This window comes from Sciurus vulgaris (assembly GCF_902686455.1).
Source record: "Sciurus vulgaris genome assembly, chromosome: 10".
Taxonomy (NCBI): Eukaryota; Metazoa; Chordata; class Mammalia; order Rodentia; family Sciuridae; genus Sciurus; species Sciurus vulgaris.
In genome coordinates, this window is record NC_136470.1 from 116245853 (window position 1) to 116270049 (window position 24197).

A 24197-nucleotide genomic window follows, 5' to 3' on the forward strand; every position below is an offset into this window, starting at 1 on the left:
TAAATAGCAATAACAGTTGTTGCAAACAACAAGCAGTGAGCTGTGTTAATGTCCTCAACATTAATTGCCACCAATAAATAGGAATGGTGGGTTCAGCAGTTGTCAGTAGTGAGAACAGAAATCATGAACCAGCTCTGACTTTAAAAGCAAATAGCAGATGTCAGCTATATGGTCCACAGTGGTAATGACTGTACTAGCATTAATGGTGAGGGCAGGTGTTATATAAACTAATTAGTTCTGAATGATGTTAAAAATTCTGTTAATTAGGGGAAAAGGAAATTTGTTTGGCAGTTGTAAAAGAGTACAATTTTAGAGAATGCAGAAAATATGTAGCAGGTGAGGTTTTAATAGAGGGAGGTGAAAAATAGAAGTAGCCCAGCATTGGGAGATGAGAGGGAGAACAATAATATTTTGGCGTTCCCAAAAGAAGATAAGTTAGAAAGAGAAATGATATGTAAACACATGAAAATAATCATGTAAAGATACAGAATCCAATGAACCCAAACCCTCACAGTATAATGCTAGAATACATAATTTCATTTTAAAACATTGTATGTGAGAGGAAGAAATGACAAATAAGTGTATGTATGTATGTCCCTGAAACAATTGAGACAGGCAGAATTTATATACTTGTGCATGCACATGTGCGGGCACACACACACAGACACACACACACAAACACACACACTGATGAAATAAGGGAAAAATAATGTATATTTAAATTAAAAGTATGTATGAATTGGACATTATTAACCTTTTTGCATGCATGATTACATGACACTATAGTGTAGTTCCACATCACATTCAGCAGAATGAGAAGTTGTACTTCATTTATGTATGATGTGTCAAAATACATTCTACTGTCATTTATGATTAGATTAAATTTTTAAAAAGGAAAACACACACACACACACACACACACACACACACACATATATAAATCTTGGTGAAGACTAAAGGAATTTTCTCCACTGAGGTATTCTAAATATTTGACTCGGTGATTTTTTTTTCTTTTTCTTTTTTTTGGCGGGGGTGGGTAACAACTTTTCATTTCTGTGGTTGTACACAATTTATATTCACGCCATTCATGTAATTATACATATGTAGAGTAATATTGTCTGTTTCATTCTCCTGTTTTTCCATTCCCACCCCTCCCACCCCGCTTTCCTCTACACCATCCAAAATTCCTTCATTCTTCTCTTCCCCCTGCCACCCCCCATCGTTGTATATTGTCATGTACTTATCAGAGAAAACATTCAGCCTTTGGATTTTTGGGCTTGGCCTATTTCACGTAGCATGATATTTTACAACTTCATCCATTTACTAGCAAATGCCGTAATTTTATTCTTATTTATGGCTGAGTAATATTTCATGGTGTATACATACCACAGTTTCTTTATCCGTTCATCAGTTGAAGGGCATCTAGGTTGATTCCACAATCTAGCTATTGTGAATTGAGCTACTGTGAACATTGGTGTGGCTGCATCACTGTAGTATGCTGATTTTACTTCCTTTGCGTATAAAGTGAGGAGTGGGATAGCTGGTTCAAATGGTGGGTCCATTCTACGTTTTCTGAGGAATCTCTGTACTGCTTTCCAGAGTGGCTGTACCAATTTGCAGTTCTACCAGGAATGTATTCCACACCACCTCTTATTATTGCTTGTGTTCTTAATAACCGCCATTCTTTTTGGAGTTAGATGAAATCTTAGGGTTGTTTTTCTAATTACTAGGGATGATGAGCACTTTTTCATATATTTGTTGATCACCTGTATATCTTCTTCTGTGAAGTGTCTGCCCATTTCATTAGCCCATTTATTGATTTGGTTGAGTGATTTTTTTTTCTATGTCTAAGAGTCTCTCTAATTTTTCTTGAGTTATGTACTAGTTATGGAACTAGGATTGGGAGATGTTAACCCCTTCCTGTTTTTATGTTTCTCTCTGAGTTAACAGTTGGAGTAGCCTAAGATTGAAGCTGTTTGATAGAAGCCTCAATTTTCTTACCAATATGAGGCAGGATGGGTTAAGATACATAGTATTTTAATCCCTCAGACCAGTTTAGTGTACCCCCAGTGTTCTGATTCTGCGGTGTTCTGGGAGGGGAGTTTGAGCAGGTGGCACTGAAGTGTAGTTGGGCCTCAGGTTTAATTGGGCTTTGTTGAGTGGAGTGTTGCTTGGACAGAATATGTTGACCCACCCCTAGGGCTAGACATTAGCTGATTACTTCCATGGGTTTGGTTTTCAGGTCCCTCCCAAGAAATTCAGTCATGGGCAGGAGAGGGCTGATCCTGCACTCACTGCTTCCCAGGAACACAGCCTTCCAAGGATTAGTCCCTGAGTGTACTCATCCCCTGTTCACTCAGCCTCCTGATCAGCTTCAACAGACAGAAAGGCTCCCCTTTGCTCTTTTAACTGGAATACCTTTGGATACAGTCTACTCTGTTTCTCTCATGTTCAGCAAATCACCACCTAGGTCCCTGCATAGATGCCTGCTAGGATATTGTGGTTGTGTATGTTTCTGATCTCCCAAGTCCCACAGATGCTGTAGGGGTGTGCTCCAAGATGGCTCCCACATCAGCCCTTGGAGACCAGCTGAGATACAAAGCGTGCTTATATAAGTATCAAGGTGTGGTTTTTAAGGACACACCTGCAGTGCAATCTCTTGGGTCAGATAAGTTTAGGCTTTGTTTTTGATCTCAGATTTTTCTGCACCATGTCACCACCATGGCACAGCTTGAAATGTGGTTTGCTTTACTCCCCCTTGCTATGTCTGTGGCAGTGGGTTTCTTTGTTTATCTTATCCAAATTTCTGAGTCCCTAAGCCACTTTGAGTGTACAGTATTAAATTTTAGTGAAATTCGTCTTTCATCCATCTTGCTCAGAAGCTGAACAAACACCCAGTGGTTTGGTCTCACCCTGTGGTACAAATTGGAATGCAACTTTTCTCTACTCTACCGTCTTTCCTCTCTACTTCCATTCTAGTGTTTTCGAGGAATCTTTATACTGCTTTCCTGAGTGATTGCATTAATTTGTATTCACACCAGCATTGTATGAGTGTTCCTTTTTCCCCACATCCTTGCGCACACTTCTTATTACTTGTATTCTTGGTGACTGCCATTGTGAGTGGAGTGAGATGAAATCTCATTATTGTTTTGATTTGCATTTCCCTGATTACTTCAATGTCCTTTCTTGTTATTTGTCTCTTTATTATTTTCTGTAGTTGTGTGATTTGGTTTCTTTTTCTTCACCTGTTTATGTATCTTATAGAAGTTTTTCCTTTGTTGTTACCCTCAGGTTTGTATAAAACTAAAACTGATAACAATTTTGATGAGGTTAAAAACTCTCTTCACCCACTCTTAATTTTTGATGTTAAAATTGATATCTTTTTGTTGTATATCCATTATTATTGTAGCTACAATTATTTTCAACTGTTTTGTATTTTAATTCCTATAAGTGATTTACATACTACCATTATAACTTAGTTTTCTGAGTTTGAATACAGTAATAGAGTATATTCTTAATTAACAAAAAAAGTTTTATACTTTCATATGTTTCCATGTTGCTGATTAGCATCCTTTTATTTTATCTTTAAGTACTCCCTTTATCATTTCTTACAAGGCAGATTTAGTAATAACTCCCTTAGCTTTTGTTCAGCTTTTCTGGGCAAAGTATTCTTGATTGACAGGTAGCTTTTCTTTTAGTTCCTTGACTTTATCAACCCACTCTTTCTTGATCAATAAGATTTTTGCTGAGTGATCTTCTAGGAAACTCATGAAGATCATGTATGTGAAGAGCCTCTTGTATGTGAAGAGCCTCTGTTCTCTTGCTGCTTTGAAAATTCTGTCTTTAATTTTTTTGACAGTTTGATTATAGTTCACTTCACTTGACACACTTCACTGAGTGGGAACGCTCCATTAATTTGAAACTGGATAATTTTGAGCTTCATGTCCCTGTATCTCCATATTTCTCCCCAGATTTGGGAAGTTTTCAACCATTATTTCTTTTTAACAACCTTCTCCCTCCTTTGGTTTTCCTTTTAAAATTCCCATAATGCAAACGTTAGCTCTATTGTTATGATATCTCAGAACTCCCAAAGACTGTCTTCGTTTCGTTTTTTAAAATTTCTTCTTTGGTATATACAGATGACTTATATTCAAGTTCCCAGGTTCTTTCTTATGCTTGATCAAGTCTGCTATTGATGCACTTTATTGCATTTTTTCACTTTAGTTATTGTATACTTCATCTCTATTTTTGATTCTTTTAAAATGAATTCTCTTTATTGAACTTGTTTTATTCATGTGTTATGGTTCAGATTTCATTGATTTGCCTGCTTTTTCTTGCATCTCACTGAGCTTTCTTAACACAATAATTTTGAATTATTTGGCATGAAATACATAAAACTCCACCTATTTGGTTTTGGTTACTAGAATGTTTAGAATGTTATTTTGCTCCTTTATATATACCATTTTTTCTTAATTTTCATGTTCTTTGCAGTCCCATGTTGTTATTTTCCCACTTGAAGATGGAGTAACCTCCACCAGTCTTAACTGACTGGCTTCAGGAAAGAAATACCTTCACCAAGCAGTGTGGGTAGAAACTACGAGACCCTCTCAGATCTTTTCTATGGATGCAGCTACTCTATACCTCTTGTTTCCTCTTGAGAGAGGAATTCTTAAGATTGTATTTCTTCTCTTGATTCCACAAAAGCCTGCTAGGTCTTTTAAGTCTCCCATTGGTTTTCTCTTGGACAGTATCCTAAAATGCTCATTTTGTGTGCCTTCTTTCAAATCTTCAGGGTCATGCTGCCTGTCTGTGTGTGATAATTATACTCACTAGGCATGGTGGTACACACCTATAATCTCAGTTACTTGGGAGGCTTAGACAGGAGGATCACAAGTTTGAGGCCAGCCTCAGCAACTCAGCAAGACCCTGTCTCAAAAAGGGCTAGGTATGTTGCTCAGTGGAAGAGCACCCTGGGTTCAACCCCAGATCCACAAAAGAAAAAAAATACACTTGCACTCCCTGTCTGTATCGCAATGCTTGTGGAGCTGACTTGGAAGAGGTAGGTAAGGCTTGTGTAACATTTAAAGTACCACTGAGCCAGTTGTGGAGGGGATTCACAGGTAGTGCAAAACAAGCAACTTGTTGGTGGGCTTTCTGATAGATTCTGTGGTGTTGGTAGGGTCCACATACTTTCTTTGCTCCCAACCTCCCCCCAGTACTAAGACAAATTAATCACCTCAGTATTCTGAGTGTAGTGAGAAAGAAGTGGGCCTCTTGGCTAGTAGCTTACATGGGTAGTGGAGATGGGTGCTCACTTAACTGTGTTTCACTTTTCACTGTGGGAGAAATTGTGGACTGAGAGAGTTTCTCTTGGCACTAAGCTGACATCTTAAGGGAGGGGTGATTCAGATGAAGTAGAACTTTATTTCTACACTTTTCTGTATATCTGTTCTTGGATTTATTTTTTTGCTCCAGCAAAGTGCTGAAACTTCTCCTTTGGACTTTTATCCATGGGTAGTTGTCAAATCAAAGTTTCTGTAGATAGAGGACAGTAGAAAACACCTATTTTGCCATCTTTCTTATGTCATCTTTGTAACATTTTGCTCTCAACAAGCCCTTGATAAAAGTTTTTATTTTAGTCAGCTTGTAAATTTGATAGATATTAATAGTGCTACAGTGTTATTTGAAGGTAATTTTTTATCAACTGAAGTATACAAAACAATAAAATCATAAAACATAATAAAAACATTCATTTGTACTCAACATAATGCACTGAGTCTTTTTTTCTTAATCAAAAATTCAACAAGCATTTCTAATGAAAAAACTCTCAGCTATAAGAGGGCATTTCCTCAGCCAGATAAATATTATCCATGAAAAACCTATAATCAATGCCATATTTATTTTTTATTATTATTTTTCTTTAAATATTTATTTTTTTATTTTTTTGCGCACTGCATTTTGATTCATTTTACACAAATGGGGTACATCATCTCATTTCTAAAAGCCTGAGTCATTTTTGAACATAGCAGTGCTTTGTCAGCTAACTTCCTTTAGGAAGAAATTATACTTAATGGTAAATTTGTGTAATATATTTTCTTGTGCTCCTTCTGAGTGGATAATGTTCTATTTGGCTAACAGATCAGAATGTGTATTCTAATAACCTCATTATATCATACATAAACTCTTTAGTCCCAGAAAATATTTTAATATTCCACAAAATTGGTATAGTTGTTATAAAATATTATCAAGTTAAACCCCTGCTTTCAGTAATTTTTCATTCATGTTATAATGTTAAAATTAGACATCTTTGTTCGTTCAAAAAGTCCCTGTGAGAGCAGATCCCAGCTATACCATGCTATTCTTCATCTTGAATATGTGATATCAGTTCAGTTTTTTTAAAATTTATTTTTATCTTAAACAAATGGAATACATATTGTTTCTGTTTGTACATGGAGTAACAGCATACCATTTGCATATTCATAAATTTACATAGAGTAATGATGTTTGATTCATTCCATTATTTTTTTCCTTCCCCCCCACCCCTCCCATCTCTCTTTTCCCTCTATACAGTCCCTCCTTCCTCCATTCTTGTCCCACTCCCACCCCCCATTAAATGTCATCATCCGCTTATCAGTGAGATCATTCCTCTTTTGGATTTTTGAGATTGGCTTATCTCACTTAACATGATATTCTCCAATTTCATCCATTTGCCTGCAAATGCCATAATTTTATTATTCTTTATAGCTGAGTAATATTCCATTGTATATATATATATACCACAGTTCTTTATCCATTCATCAATTGAAGGGCATCTAGGTTAGTTCCATAGTCTGGCTATTGTGAATTGAGCAGCTATGAACATTGATGTGGCTGTATCTCTGTAGTGTGCTGATTTTAAGCCCTTTGGGTATAGGCTGAGGAGCGGGATAGCTGGGTCAAATGGTAGGTCCATTCCAAGTTTTCTAAGGAATCTCCACACTGCTTTCCAGAGTGGCTGCACTAATTTGCAGTCCCACCAGCAATGTATGAGTGTACCATTTTCCCCACATCCTCTCCAACACCTATTGTTGCTTGTGTTCTTGTTAATCGCCATTCTAATTGGGGTGAGATGGAATCTTAGTGTAGTTTTGATTTGCATTTCTCTTATTACTAAAGATGTTGAACATTTTTTCATATATCTCTTAATTGCTTGTACATCTTCTTCTGTGAAGTGTCTGTTCATTTCCTTAGCCCATTTGTTGATTGGATTATTTGTATTCTTAGTGTAGAGTTTTTTGAGTTCTTTATATATTCTGGAAATCAGTGCTCTATCTGAAGTATGAGAGGCAAAGATATTCTCCCACCCTGTAGGCTCTCTCTTCGCTGATAGTTTCCTTTGCTGAGAGAAAGCTATTTAGTTTGAATCTATCTCAGTTATTGATTCTTGCTTTTATTTCTTGTGCTATGGGAGTCCTGTTAAGGAAGTCTGATCCTAAGCCAACAAGGTGAAGATTTGGACCTACTTTTCTTCTATAAGATACAGGGTCTCTGGTCTGATTTCAAGGTCCTTGATCCATTGTGAGTTGAGTTTTGTGCAGGGTGAGAGATAGGGGTTTAGTTTCATTCTGTTGCATATGGATTTCCAGTTTTCCCAGCACCATTTGTTGAAGAGGCTATCTTCTCTCCAAGGCATATTTTTGGCCCCTTTGTCTAGTATGAGAAAATTGTATTTATTTGGGTTTGTGTCCGTGTCCTCTATTCTGTACCATTGATCTACCTGTCTATTTTGGTGCCAATACCATGCTGTTTTTGTTACTATTGCTTTGTAGTATAGTTGAAGTTCTGGTATTGTGATACTCCCTGTTTCATTCTTCCTGCTAAGGATTGCTTTAGCTATTCTGGGTTTCTTATCCTTCCAGATGAATTTCATGATTGCTTGCTCTATTTCTGTGAGGTACGTCATTGGGATTTTAATTGGAATTGCATTGAATCTGTATAGCACTTTAGGTAGTATGGCCATTTTGACAATATTAATTCTGCCTATCCAAGAACATGGGAGATCTTTCCATCTTCTAAGGTCTTCCTTAATTTCTTTCTTCAGTGTTTTGTAGTTTTCATTGTAGAGATCTTTTACTTCTTTGGTTAGATTGATACCCAAGTTTTTTATTTTATTTATTTTTTTTGAGGCTATTGCAAATGGAGTTGTTTTCCTCATTTCCCTTTCAGCTGTTTCATCGCTTGCATATAAAAATGCTGTAGATTTATGTGCATTGATTTTATAGCCTGCTATTTTGCTGAATTCATTGATGAGGTCTAGAAGTTTTCTGGAGGAGGTTTTTGGATCCTCTAAATATAGAATCATGTCATCCGCAAATAGTGACAGCTTAAGTTCCTCGTTTCCTATTCGGATCCCTTTAATTTCTTTAGTCTGCCTAATTGCTCTGGCTAGAGTTTCGAGGACAGTGTTGAATAGAAGTGGTGAAAGAGGACATCCCTGTCTTGTTCCCGTTTTTAAAGGGAATGGTTTCAGTTTTTCTCCATTAAAAATGATGTTGGCCATGGGCTTAGCATCAATAGCCTTTACAATGTTCAGGTATGTTCCTACTATCCCTGTTTTTTCTAGTGTTTTCAGCATGAAGGGGTGTTGTATATTGTCAAATGCTTTCTCTGCGTCAATTGAAATAACCATATGATTCTTATCCTTAAGTCTATTGACATGATGGATTACGTTTATTGATTTACGGATGTTAAACCGTCCTTGCATTCCAGGAATGAACCCCACTTGATCGTAGTGCCCAGTTTTCTTAATATGTTTTTGGATATGGTTTGCCAGTGTTTTGTTAAGGATCTTAGCATCTACATTCATCAAGGATATTGGTCTAAAATTTTCTTTCGTTGATGTGTCTTTTCCTGGTTTGGGTATGAGGGTGATATTAGCTTCATAGAATGAGTTCGGTAGGGTACCCTCCTTTTCTATTTCCTGGAATACTTTGAGAAGTATTGCAATGAGTTCTTCTTTGAAGGTCTTGTAGAACTCAGCTGAGAATCCGTCTGGTCCTGGGCTTTTCTTGTTTGGTAGGTTTTTAATGGCTTCTTCTATTTCATTGCTTGATATTTATCTGTTTAGATCATGTATGTCCTCCTGGTTCAGTTTGGGAGGAGCATATGTCTCTAGAAATTTGTCAGTGTCGTTGGTAGTTTCTATTTTGTTGGAATACAGATTTTCAAAGTAGCTTGTCATTATGTTTTGTATCTCAGTGGTGTCTGTTGTGATATTTCCTTTTGCATCATGTATTTTAGTAATTTGAGTCTTCTCTCTCCTTCTCTTTTAGTGTGGCTAAGGGTTTATCTATTTTGTTTACTTTCTCAAAGAACCAACTTTTTGTTATGTCAATTTTTTGAATAGTTTCTTTTGTTTCAATTTCATTGATTTTAGCTCTGATTTTAATTATTTCCTGTGTTCTACTTTAGGTGTTGTTCTGTTCTTCTTTTTCTAGGGCTTTGAGCTGTAATGTTAGGTCATTTAGTTGTTGACTTTTCATTCTTTTCTGGAATGCGCTCCATGCAATGAATTTTCCTCTTAGTACCGCTTTCATAGTGTCCCAGAGATTTTGATATGTTGTATCATCATTCTCATTGACCTCTAAGAATTTTTTAATCTCCTCCCTGATGTTTTTTGTTATCCATGTTTCATTCAATAGCATATTATTTGTCTCCAAGTGTTGGAGTAATTTCCTTTTTTTTACTTTGTCATTGATTTCTACTCTCAGTCCATTATGATCTGATAGAACACAAGGCAGTATCTCTATTTTTTTGCATTTCCTGAGGGGTGCTTTGTGGCATAACATATGGTCTATTTTCGAGAAGGTTCCATGTGCTGCTGAGAAGAAAGTGTATCCGCTCATTGATGGATGGAATATTCTATATATGTCTATTAAGTCTAGGTTATTGATTGTGTTATTGAGTTCTATAGTTTCTTTGGTTGTATTTTGTTTGGAAGATCTATCTAGCAGTGATAGTGGTGCGTTAAAGTCGCCGAGAATTATTGTGTTGTGGTCTATGTGATTCTTGAAATTGAGAAGTATTTGTTTGATGTACAGGGATGCACCATTGTTTGGGGCATAAATATTTACTATCGTTATGTCTTCCTGATTTATGGCTCCCTTAAGCAGTATGAAATGTCCTTCTTTATCCCTTCTGACTAACTTTGGCTTGAAGTCCACTTTATCTGATATAACGATGGAAACCCCCACTTTTTTACTGGGTCCATGTGCGTGGTAGGTTTTTCCCATCCTTTCACCTTTAGTCTGTGGATGTCTTTTTCTATGAGATGAGTCTCTGGCAGGCAGCATATTGTTGGACCTTTCTTTTTAATCCATTCTGCTAGTCTGTGTCTTTTAATTGATGAGTTTAGGCCATTAACGCTCAGGGTTATTATTGAGAAATGATTTGTATTCCCAGTCATTTGGCTTATTTTTGGTTTTTAAGTTGGCTTGGTTTCTCCTTTGAGTGGTTTTTCTCCAAGGTAGTTCCTCCCTTTGCTGACTTCCATTATTGTTTTTCATTTCCTCCTCATGGAATATTTTGTTGAGAACATTCTGTAGTTCAGGCTTTCTATTTGTAAATTCTTTTAACTTTCGTTTATCATGGAAGGATTTTATTTCATCTTCAAATCTGAAGGTTAGTTTTTCTGGGTATAGGATTCTTGGTTGGCAACCATGTTCTTTCAGAGCTTGAAATGTGTTGTTCCAGGCCCTTCTAGCTTTTAGAGTGTGGGTTGAGAAGTCTGCTGCTATCCATATTGGTCTCCCCCTATATGTAATCTGATGCTTTTCTCTCACGGCCTTCAAAATCCAATCTTTATTTTGAATGTTAGGCATTTCATTATAATGTGCCTTGGTGTGGATCTGTTGTGATTTTGTGCATTTGGTGTTCTGTAAGCCTCTTGTATTTGATTTTCCATTTCATTCTTCGGATTTGGGAAATTTTCTGCTATTATTTCATTGAATAGTTTGTTCATTCCTTTGGTTTGTAGCTCTGTGCCTTCCGCAATCCCAATAATTCTCAAATTTGTTCTTTTCATGATGTCCCATAGTTCTTGGAGATTCTGTTCATGATTTCTTACCATCTTCTCTTTTTGGGCGACTTTATTTTCCAGATTCAATATTTTGTCTTCATTGTCTGAGGTTGTATCTTCCAAGTGGTCCAGTCTTTTGGTGATGCTTTCCATTGAGTTTTTTATTTGGTTTATTGTCTCCTTCATTTCAAGGATTTCCATTTGTTTTTTTTTGAGGATCTCTATCTCTTTGTTGAAATGATCTTTTGCTTCCTGCAGGTGCTCTTTCAGCTTATTGGTATTATCATTCATTGCCTGCATTTGCTCTCTTATCTCATCCTTTGCTTTGTGAATCATCTTAATCATGTATAATCTGAAGTCCTTTTCTGACATTTCTTCTAACATACTGTCATTGGATTCTATTACTATAGGATCTAGATTTGTTTGGATCATTTTCTTCCCTTGTTTTTTTCATGTTGTTCATGTATCTTCCCCTTGAGCCTGCAGATCTGGGGTATTGCAGATTTCCCCCTATAGGCTTATAGTGGCCCTATAGGTGTCTAAAACCCTTTCTTTAAGGGGAGATCAATATTAGCAGTACCCAAATCAGACACTATGTAATCCTAGACCAAATAGCCCCTATGGGGACAATAACATCATGTAAATAAGGGAGAAAGCGACTCTGAGGGAACAGGTAAACAGAAGGAAAAGAAAGCAAGAAACGTAAAGAAATAAAAACTTAATTTTTTTTAAAAAAAGGAGAAAATAGAAAATCTACTGTATAATAGTCATATACTAATGAAACCTCCCAGTGTTCAGTAGCCTGATGTATGAGAGGTACCTGACAATGAGCCTCAAGTCTCCAGCAGGTGTCTCAGGATGGGATTTGCCCCACCTGAAGATCAGAGCTACGGCTTCCAGGATTATCCAAGATGGCTGCTCTGGCTTCCAAATGTGTTGGCAAATGGGGAGCTGCAGCTCAGGGGTGGACGTGGTCAGCTGGAGGTCCTGGAGACAGGATGCAGTTGGTCCGGAAGTGGTCCTGGAGGTCAGGTGTGTTTGGTATGGTTGTGGGATCCAGGAGGCTGGGTGCAATCAGTTGGTCTGTGTTCCCGGTGATAGGGCACAGTCAGTTGGTCTGGGGGTCCTGGCGGCAGGGAGCAGTCCGTTGATGTGAGGGCCCCAGAGGCAGGGAGTGATCGGTTGGGCTGAGGGATCCTGCAGGTAATGTAACAGTGAACTTCCAGGCAGCAGCAGGCAGCTGGTGCTCCACTGGCGGTCTGTGGTCAATCTGCTGGCAGCTGTGGGACAATCGGGAGGTGAACCTCGAGCGTTGGGTGATGGATAGGGGTAAGGCAGGCGATGGACAGGCGAGAAGGAGGCAAATGGCGGATGATAAACGCCTGACAGTGAGCAATCTGCTCTCAAAAAAGGCGTCGATATGCTAGCATGCGTAAAGCCCTGGGTTTAATCCTCAGCATCTAAAACAAACAAACAAAATTTAAGTCTTCACCGGGTAGAGTGCATTTACATCAAGGATTTCAAACTCCAGTGTTTCAGAGGTCAGGAGTGAAGTGGACAGGTAGGTTGTAAGAGGGAGCAATAGGGAGTTTGACAAAGTGTGAAGTGTTTGATTCATTAAGAGAAACTGCTACCACTCAGCTCCAGCCCATTGATTCCAGGTGCTAATGGGGGCACAGAGTTGCCCTCAATTCAGTTTTTTTTTTGTGTATTTTTTTCCCTTTGCTAGTGACACCATTCCTGATTTTCTTCCCACACACTTTTTGTTGTCAAGTTGTTTTTTGAGTGTTTTGGCCCTTAATACTTTTTCAGAGAGGAGTTTACATACTTTTTCATCTTAAATTGTGTTCCCAAGATAAAATCTCCCATTGTCACCTTTTCAGTTCCTTCTTAGATTTATCATTGTCCATATCTATTTTCTTATTATTTATCACTCTGATTCTTTATCTAGACCAACAGCTCTCTGAAGAAAGGAACACTTTCCTTTTTGTTCCTAATAAATTCTCGATCATTAGCACAGGGATTGGCATCTTAGTGGATATTGCTTATGAGATGGTTTGAGAGAATCCAAGCACCTTTCTATTTCTTGGTCACAATTTCTCTACCAGATGTAGGATTCTTTCTTGTCACTTATTTTTAAGAAAACACAATACCAACTTAAGGGTGTTCATATAATTTTTTAAAAAGAATCCATTATCTTCCCTGCCTTCCAGATTTTTAAAAAGCCAGTGGTATAAGCCATTATGCATGAAGGAAAAATCTAAAGGGCACAAATAATTTTTTGAAGTAATCTAAGCAAAGCTTTGGCAGTGTTATGGTTTTTATTGAATAAAAAGTTTTTAACGCTTAAAGTTCATGACAAAAACCATGTCTTATATTCTCTACCATGTACAACTATAAGAATGGGATCCTAATTAGAATAAGTTATACTCCAGTATGTATAATATGGCAAAATACACTCTACTTTCATATATATCTAAAAAGAACAAATTAAAAAAGAACACAGAAAAAAGGAAAATGGAAAAATTAGGAGTTATATAGTAAAATTCAAATGTTTTTACATTAATTCAGCCCACTTACACCACTGCACAATTTCTCTGCAAAAGGTCTTTAATCAATTAAATATACATATTTTTCTATTTGCATGAATGTCAAATTTCAATTAAACATATTGAAAAAATGAAGCAGACATATTCTAAGATTTTATCAAAAATAATGTCTCTGTATATTGTGGCTATGATTCTAGGCAGTATGAAACTGTGGTTCCACTCGAAGATTCCATTGTGACTGAGGTTACAGCAACTCTTCAAGAATGGGCCAGTCTGTGGAAACAACTATATGTTGTAAGTAGTTGTTTATAGTTTACTATAGCATTAAAATTCTTTTGTACCTACTAAAGAAATATTCTAACCTAATCCAATTCTGCTCTTTGTAAATTTTGAATATTATCAGGTTTTCAAATGTATATTCCTAGTATTAACTGAAACATAGTAGACTAGGTTTTTCCAGTGTGAAGTGAACATGTTTATATGCCTGTGGTCCCTCTTACCCTACTTTGGTCACTAGAATGTGATTTCCATGGCACCAGAAATCTTAGCTGTCTTATAGATTGCTGTATCCCTACATGCTTTTATAAAAACAGATAAACAAAGCATGAGTGTTTAACTTTCATTGTTTGTGATCCTAATAGTGACTAAGGACCAGGAAATTGTATATAGTAGTTTCTTACAACTACTAAGCTTAGAGTATATGCCACATATAATACTTTAGTAGACTAAGAATTTATTAAAAATAACAAAGAAACCAAATAAAGACAAATTATTATAAAAAATCTTCTATGAACCTAAGAGAGTTGAAGATGATAAGATATACAAGTAATTATAATACCTACACTAAAAATAAATAACAGTATTTGGCTTCTATATGAGATGGCCATTTACCATTTCACTTAAGGTCTGGGTTCTGGACATGATGCAGTACACATATTCCAATTTAGTCTTTCCATTAATTATAACATCTAGATAAACTACCTACCAGAAAACTCCAAATGTTAGGGAAAAGAAGGTAGAAAGGTTAGGGACACTGAAAGCATAATCCATGAAAGAACAACTTGATAAAGTGGACTTTATAAAGGCTAACATCTTTTGCTCCATGAATGGCCCTGTTAAAAGGATGAAAAAAATTAACACTATAGACTGGAAGAAAATATCTGTAAGTCACATATCCCTCAAAAGACTTATATCTAGAACATATAAAGAACTCTCTAAACTGAATTATAACAAAGCAGTTTGGTCAGAAAATGAGAAAATGACTTGAATAGATATTTCATTAAAGAGGATACATGGATAGCCAGTAAGCATATGAAAAAGATTTCCATATTTCCATGTGCTTAGAGTAATAAAAATTAATGCTACAATGCTGATGTTCTATTTAAAATATAAATGTTGGCACTTTCTATGTAAAGTCAAGTCTAATCAGTAAAATTAACAACTTGAATTCATAAGATTTTTGCAGGGTGAGGTACTGTGAATTGAACTCAGAGGCACTCAACCACTGAACCACAATCCCAGCCCTATTTTGTATTTTATTTAGAGACAAGGTCTCATCAAGTGCCTTGCTTAGTGCCTTGCTGTTGGTGAGGCTGGCTTTGAACTTGCAATTCCCTGTCTCAGCCTTCTGAGCAACTGGGATTACAGGCAAATGCCACCATGCCTGGCCTCATGTAATTCTTAAATCATAATAGCTATATGAAATAGGAGCTATACTCATTTTATTGATGTACTGTTAATCTCTTTAATTTTTCTTTGCCCTTCAAGAAAACAGGTTAAACAGATCTGATTAATAGGAGAGAGAGCTTTGTTGGAGAGTAATATAGTTCATATACTTCTTACATAACTCATTAAAATCAGTAAGATTGATAAGGTATTTATTAATTTCATATTGATGATAATAGTACCACTATTGCAGTCATGTGTTGCTTAATTATGGGGAAACATTCTGAGAAATACTTAGATGATTTTACTGTTGTGCAAATATCACAAGAAGTGCTTATACAAACTAAGATGTCTGATGCCACTAAATTATATAATGTTATGGGGCCACCATTATATATGTAATCTTTTGCTAACTGAAACACATGAATGTAACTAACATATGCTTATTTCGTGCCCACTCATCTTATTTTATATACATTATATTGTTTTAATTGTCACTGCAATTATTATTATCCTTTTTTAGGTTATAGATTAAAAACTGAAATTTAGGATAAGGAATATATCCAAAGTCATATAAGCAGTGAGTGTACATCAAGAACCCAAAACTGTTTCATTAAACTCCAGGGCTTTAATAAAGGCACTATTTTATCTTTTGGATTATCCTTTTGATATATCTCACATTTAATTTTAGTAGCTGCTTGTTACTGTCTTAAGGTAGGAAATTATATTAGTTAGGATAAAGATTATCTATAAGTGACTCTTTCCCCTGGATAAAAATAATGGCTCTTTAAATAGTAGACATTTCTTTTCTTTTTAAGCAAGTATACACAGTTTGAATTTGGTATGGCAGGTCTACAGTTATGAATGATTCAGGCTCATCTGATTTACAATATGGGAGCCAAAAAAAGAGAAAAGACCTTCTTCAACAAATGGAGCTGGGAAAATTGAACATCAACCTGTAAAGGACTGAAAGTAGCTCCCTCTTACCCTATACAAAGTTCAACTAAAAATAGATCAAAGACCTCAATGTAAGACCTGAAACTTAAACTACTAGAGGAAAATGTAAGCAAAACACTTCCAGATACTTGTATAGGCAATCATTTCCTGAATGGGATTCCAGTAGCTCAGTAGTTAATAACAATAATTAACTAATGGGATTATATCAAATTAAAATGCTTCTTTACAGCAAAGGAAACAGTCAACAACAGAGTGCAGAGATAACCTACAGATGGGAGAAAATCTGTGCCAGTCATTCATCTGACAAAGGATTAATATCCAGAATATGTAAAGAACTCAAAACATAACACCAAAAGAATAAGTGATCTAATCAGTAAATGGGCAAATGAGCTGAACAGATAGTTCTCAAAAGAAGTACACACATTCAACAATATATGACAAATTTTCATTATCATTAGTGATCAGGAGAATACAAATCAAAACTATAATGACCACAGTTAGAATGACCATTATCAAAAAAATAAAAATTAGCAAATATTCAGGAAAAAGGAACCCTTATATACTCTTAATAGAAATGTAAACTAAATATAGCCACAATGGAAAACAGTATGGGAGTTTTTCAAAAAACTAAACCAGAACTGCCATATGATCATGCTACACCACTCCTAGGTATATATATGAAGGAAGCAAAGTCAGCATACAGTAGAGATACCTGCATACCCATGTTTATCATGTCACTATTCACAATAACCTAGTTATAAAATCAGCTTTGATACTCATCAATGTATAATGGATAAAGAAAATGTGGAATATATACACAATGGATTATTATTTAGCATAAAGAAGAACAAAATTGATATTTGCAGGAAAATGGATGAAACTGAAGATCATTGTGTTAAATGAAGTAAACCAGCTCAGAAAAACAAGTATCATATTTCTTTCATATATGGAATCTTTAACCATAACAACAAAACCCATGACATAAAAGTAGAAAGGAAACTTTTAGGAAAGGAAGAGTAGGGAGGGTAGATATGGTCAAAATACATCATATGCATGTATGGAAATTGTCACAGTGAAACTAATTAACTATGCAATTAATATATACCAGTAATAAAGTACATTTAAAAATGAGGACTTGGGCTCATTTTGTCCTCCTGCTCTACTGTCCTTATTATTGTATTTCAGCTGGGTGGATCCCAACTGGCTATTACTAGATAGCCTATCTATAGTCTGGCTAGTACAATGGAAAAAAGAAAAAGAAATAGAAATGTGCCTTTTTTTCCCTTTTTTTAAAGAATACTTCTTACAAGTTGTGGAAAACATTCCCTGCTTGTTGCATATTGGTTAAAACTGAAATCACAAAGTGACCTCTAGATGGAACAGACTGAGAATTGGTCTTTATTCCAGATGACCATGCACTAGCTAATATGATGGTTTCTATTACTATGGAAAAAGAGGGAAATGAATAATGAGAAATCTCCCACAAGCCTACCACAATGATGAGGAATCTTTTTTCCATATAAAGCTCTAATGAACCTTTCTTCTTTTACTAAAAATCTGCTTGCAAAATCGTGGAATTCACCAGCATATGAGTATTTTATTTATATGGAATAATGAATTTTAGGTAAAACATGGAAAAGTAATAAATGTATTGTATTGTTAATAATCATCAGACTCACCCAAGCTTTCCTTTAATTTTTTTTTTCACAATTTGATATGCATTTGTGAGGATAATTGTGCATAAAAGTTAAAATGGTGCTAATATGATATCTTCTGTTATAGTTTTATGGTGATATCACAATAAATCAATCAGTCAATCTTAAAGCAGGAGACGGAACCATCTTTATTCACCAGCTGGTGGTCTGTATTCACCAGTGGTGGGATGGAGGGGCAGGCTGCAAGTCTATACCCTTTGACCCCCTCCAAGAGTTAGAGTACACCTTTTGTACCATAAGTAAAGCATGTCAGTACATTAATCATAAGTGTCTGTTGCTATAACAATCAGAGAATAGTTACTAACATTTAAACAGATGTTAGGGTACATTGCCCAAGAAAAATGGAGCGCAGAGGGAGAACAGTCTTTCATTATATAAGAATCGCCCCTTTGTGTTGCCAAACATGCTATGCTAAGCAACTGTTGATGGGTACAGAGGCGAAGTGTTCCCATGGGAGAAGCATTTTTTATATGACATGGAGTCTCAGGGTAAAATGGAGTCTGTTTGGTCCTTGCCCGTATAGCCTGGCCCATAACAATAGTAAGTAATATATTAAAAAAGTGGATAATTAGAGCTGCTATATGATATGATAGTTTTGAAAATTTAACCTTTGAAAAAATTTTTAGATGCACATTCAGGCTGATACACTTGTTTTTCCAGATTGGAGGGGGGGCGGTCCTTGAAAGTGGGAGACTATTGAAAAGAAGGTAGTTACAAACAATAAATTTTTATACTTTTTCACAGAATTTTTTTGTATGTTTGTGGTATTGGGGATTAAACCCAGGGACATATTATCACTGAGCTCTATCCCCAGCCTTTTTATAAATTTTGAGGTAGGATCAGCCAAGTCTAGCTTCAAACTTGTGATCCTCCTGCCTCAGCCTCCTGAGTCATCGGGATTACAGGTGAGTGCCATCATACCCAGCTAAAAGAAATTTGAAATTGCTAATATAGTCTAAATATTTTTCTATTTTGTGAATAAAATTTTGTTGCCATTTTTTTTCATTTTAACGAACAGCAGTGTTTCTTGTTAATTATTTTTAGCCTACTGTCTATATGAGAAATGTCAAATGATTGGTTTCATTCTATTATGCATCTGGGAGGTCAGATGCAGTAGCCATCTAAATCCAAAAATATATATTCATTCTAGTGTTTAATTCCAGTAAAGGGTTATAACACTAAGCAGGTTTTCAAATTTTGCTGGACAGAATACAGAAATTACCTGGCAAGTACAGTTTAAATGAGTTACTATAAGAATTGTTCTAAATAAACAGAAGTCATTTTCAAATTTATCTTTCTAATGGAATTGAAGAATCTGTTATATTGCTAAAATTAGGCAGAAAACTCAACAGTTCTCCCTTTGTTTTCTCTCCTTAATTCCGGACTATGGAAATCTAGGTTTACTAAGAGACAATTAATTACCTGGCTATCAGCAAGAAGTACTTATGCTTAAGAACCAGAATGAATCTAGGCAATAGCTTCTAAAGTCTAATTTGTCTGACTTTGAAAAGTAAATGATAAATGGTAGAATATGAGAAATATGTCTCTACATATATGACTATAAAGATGGATTTCTTTCTGTGTAAAGAATGCATAAAAGCAGTAAGAAAACCATTGAAGACCCTGATACATAATCAGTAAAGGCAAAAATAAGCCATTCACAAATGCTAGAGTAGGGAAATGGTCAGTCTTAACAAACGTTCAAAAGAGAAGTAAAACAATGAGATAATAACTTTCCTTTTAATTAATGGATAAAATGGAAATTATCCTCTGCTATTAAAATCTGTTGATGAATACCTCCATTCTTGGCTGCTGGATATCAAGTTTTACTAGTAAAATTGAAAAAACCTTAAAATTTTTCAGATTCTAGTGATTCTAATTCTGAGAATTTTAAGATAATAATGGTAAATATCGGATGGGATGAACTAATTTCATAAGTATGTCCATTGCAGCATGATTTTCAGTAGCAAAAATAAATTTACTAAATGTTTCAATTATGGTCTATTTAAGACATAGATGAGTATTGTTTACATGTAAAAAGCCATTAAAAATTTAAATGTTATATAATAAAGTGGAGGTGTATGTACAAATCATATGTAAAGTATGACCTTGTCTATATTCTGAAAACATGTTTGGAAATAGATGAGGAACATGACCAAAATAGTAATGGCAATTACCTTAGGGGCTAAGCTATTAGATAATTTCCTTTTCTTCTATTTTCAAAATTTTTATTTGTAAATATTTATTAGTTTAATTAATATTAGGAAAAATAAAATGGCACTTCTATTTATAAAATAAGCACAATGAACAATAATGTGAAGTAATATTACCAATATTGTCTTTAAGTAGTGTCTACAAGAGCGTAGGGGATTATGCTACTTAATTTGCTATGTTTTGCTTTTATCACATTATTATCAAGAATTTATTAAATTCTTTTTTTGGGAGGTACCATAGATTGAACCCAGGGGTGCTTAGCCACTGAGCCACATCCCTAACCCTTTTTATTTTTTTATTTTGGGACAGGGTCTCACTAAGTTGCTTAGGGACATGCTAAATTGCTAAGGCTGGCTTTGAACTTGCGATCCTGCTGCCTTAACCTCCCAAGCCACTGGGATTACAGGCATGCACCTCTGTATCTGGCCATATTTATTAAATTCTAATGTGGTTTTGTGGAAAAGAAAAGAGCTTTAGACCTGACCTTGAATCCAAGGCTGCCATCTTCAATGTTAGGCTGGCTATTAGATCTTAGTTTCTTGTACTGTGAGTGGGTATTATAAGCCTACTTCAATGAGTTGTTAAAAATGAAATAGTATGTAATTCAAGTAGTCTATAAATATTAATTTATCATCCTGTTTTTGATATGCATTATATCTCTGTGTATGTGTGTATATATATAGATATATAAAATTGGCATCTATTTCCTAATGTAATTAATATTTAGAGTGATAGTAATTCCATCACTTAAGAAGCTTCTCTGTATATAGAAATAAATAGACATAATGAAATTGATTTCATTTCTATAATGGGTGTTTGGATAAGAAAATATGTGTGTGCATGTGTGTGTGTATGTGTGTGTGTGTGTACACTGATACATGTAAAATACATACATACATACACATTTGAGTCAGGATAGAAAAAAACCCTTTCCCTCTAAAGTGGTTAAAACCATAATCTCCCTATCTAGTAATTTTATTTTGACATGAGAAAAATTACCTGAGAACCATCAGTTGGGAAAATGGTGACATTATTATGTATTCCTGTCAAAACTAGATTGTGTAATTTAAAATAGGTATTTATGCTCCAAATACATTTTGAAGCTGCAGGCGCATTAGAAATCACAATCATAAGTTATCTTTCTACTTTTGCCAAAATAAAATTGAGGCCAGTCATTAGCATAGCTAGAAAAGGAATTCATTACCCAGAATTATTCTTATTCCTCATTTTAAGCATGATCACAGCCTATTCTGAGCTCCTAAACTTCCATTTACCACCTCCATGCAAGATATACTAAGAAACTGAAGCATTTGTGTATGATTACACAAATGGTGCAACTCTACTTCATGTACAACCAGAAAAACAATAGTTGTACCCTGTTTGTGTACAGTGAATCAAAATAAATAAATAAATAAAGGCAAAATACCTGTTCACTAAAGGCTATAAAAAAGAAATTTAAAAACATAAATGGAGATATATCATGTTAACAGAATGGAAAACTCAAATATTGTTAAGATGACACTTCTCTCCAAACCTGATATATTGTGTCAACTTCATATGAATCAGAATTTTAGCAGACATTTTTTGAGTAGGAATTAGTAAATGGATTCTAAAATATATTTAAGTGACTAAAATATTCAGTACATACTTTCAGAAAAACAAAGTTGAATATCTTTGTATGTGATATCAAGGTTTACTATAAAGTATATATGTACCTACCAGGTCAGTGCAGTATTTATAAAAGGATAGGAATATACATTAGTAGAATAGAATAGAAACAATTCAGATAAAGTTAATTAGTTTTTCAAGAAGGTGACAAGGCACTTTTGGGGAAAAGGGAAGTCTATTAAATAAATAAGAATAAGTGGATATTATACATGAAGGAAAAAAATGAACACATTACCTGTACTAGAACTGAATGTTCAAGCTAAAGCTATAAAATTTAATGATAAAAACCTGACAAAAATCTAAACATCCTAGGGACAGGCTAATTTTCCAAGGATGTTAGAAACACAAACCATAAAAGAAAAATGTGATGTAGTAGAACTTAATTGAAATGAAAAACTCTCTGTCTTTGGAACGTAGTGTAATGAAAAGAAAAACTAAGCCTGGAGTAGGAGACAATACTTAAGTTACTTATATCTGACAAAGGAGTCACATCAAGAAGAAGAACTTTTAAAACTCAATAATAAGACAATGAAGAAGGGCAATGGATTTGAATAAACAGTCACAGACATAGAAATGAATGGTTATTGAAAATATAGTCAGTATTAGTAATCATCAGGGAAATGCAAATTAAAACTACAAGGAGAATGGCTAAAATTAAAGACAGTATCAAGTATAGACAAAGAGGTAGAGCAGGTAGAACTTTGCTTTATTGCTAATGAGAATGTAAAATAGTGCAACCATTTTAGAACACAGGCATTCTTACACAGTTAAATGTGCAGCTACCCAAAGTATTTACCCCAGGGATATGAAAACACTTATTCATACAGAATCCTATACACAAATGTTTGTAGCTTTTTGCATAAAAGCCCAAGTTGGGACTGTGGAACCAACCTAGATGCCCTTCAATTGATGAATGGATAAAGAAACTGTGGTATATATATATATACAATGGAATATTACTCAGCTATAAAGAACAATAAATTTATGGCATTTGCAGGCAAATGGATGAAATTGGAGAATATCATGTTAAGTGAGATAAGCCAATCTCAAAAATCCAAAAGACAAATGATCTCAATGATAAGCGGATGATGACACATAATGGGGGGTGGGAGGGGGGCAAGAATGGAGGAAGGAGGGACTATATAGAGGGAAAAGATAGAGGTGGGAGGGGTGGGAGGGAAGGAAAAATAATAACGGAATGAATCAAACATCATTACTCTGTGTAAATGTATGAATATGCAAATGGTATGCTGTTACTCCATGTACAAACAGAAACAACATGCATCCCATTTGTTTACAATAAAAATAAAAAAAGAAATAAAAACATCAACAAATTAAAAAATAAAAAATAAAAAATAAATAAAAGCCCAAGTTGGAAATAGCTCAGATGTCCACGAATAGAAGAATAACCAAGTTTTGGTATATTCCTATGAACAAACAATAAACAGTAATGAGAAGAGATGAACTGCTGATAAACAACATTGATGAATCTTAAAAATGTTCCAAGTAAAAGAAATCAGACACAAAGAGTACATACTTTATGATTCGTTAATACATTCTTGAAAAATGATATTTATAAAAAGAAAATCAGTACTTTTCTGGAATCAGAAGTAGAGCTGGGAACTGACTGCAAATAAACAGGCAAAAACTTTTGAAGAGTAAGGAAAATATGTGGCTTTGTGGTGACAGTTTTACAGCATATGTATTTGGTAAAACTCAATTATACTCAGAATGTGAAAGATTTACTGTGTGTAAACCACACCTCAAAAAAGGTTATATTTCTTTAAAGACAAAGTACATCAAAATACTCTATTTTTGAGAAATACAGCTTTCAAGCAAATAGGATAGAAGTTTGAGTTGATCAGGTCTCTAACATCTCAATTTATTCAGTTAATGCCATCAATTAGGATAAAACTGAATACAATTTTTGTGAGGGGACGCTTTTCCTTCGAATATTTGTATATCATATTTAAAACATTAAGTATTCATGTTATTGTTACAAATTTTGAGTTTAAGTGTATTTATTTTATTATACCTTTGGGGGATCATGAATTGTCCTGTTTTGCTCATTTGTGTACCTTTATCTGGGTGAAAGGCAATGTCTTTTCTTCTGAGTGAGCACCCATTTTCCTTGTTTTAATTTGTAATTAGCATATATAGAAGTAAATGTATATCTCATGTACAGTTAAATAATAATGATAACAAAAACAGTTCTTCTGTGCACCTTAAAGAATAGAGCTGATTTAAAATTTTTTCAAGCTCCTTTTGTACCACCTGTGAGTGCATTCCCTTCTTGCCCCACACAGACTTAATGACTATTATGAATTTTGTGTTATCTCTCTGTGTCTTTTATATATATTTTGTGAAGTAATT

The 24197-nt window shown here is 34.9% G+C and overlaps 1 protein-coding gene across 13 annotated transcripts in view; it reads left to right on the forward strand.

Moving 5' to 3' along the window:
- DOCK3 (dedicator of cytokinesis 3) overlaps positions 1-24197 on the forward strand; it is a 726815-nt gene that overhangs the window by 267225 nt on the left and 435393 nt on the right. For all 13 annotated transcript variants that reach the window (XR_013757339.1, XM_079101030.1, XM_079101031.1 and 10 more), the window contains exon 5: positions 13803-13899. Coding sequence is in view for 12 of the 13 variants with exons in the window: in XM_079101030.1 (XP_078957156.1) it covers positions 13803-13899 (97 nt within the window). In the remaining variant the exon portion in view is untranslated. The remainder of the gene's footprint in view (positions 1-13802; positions 13900-24197) is intronic.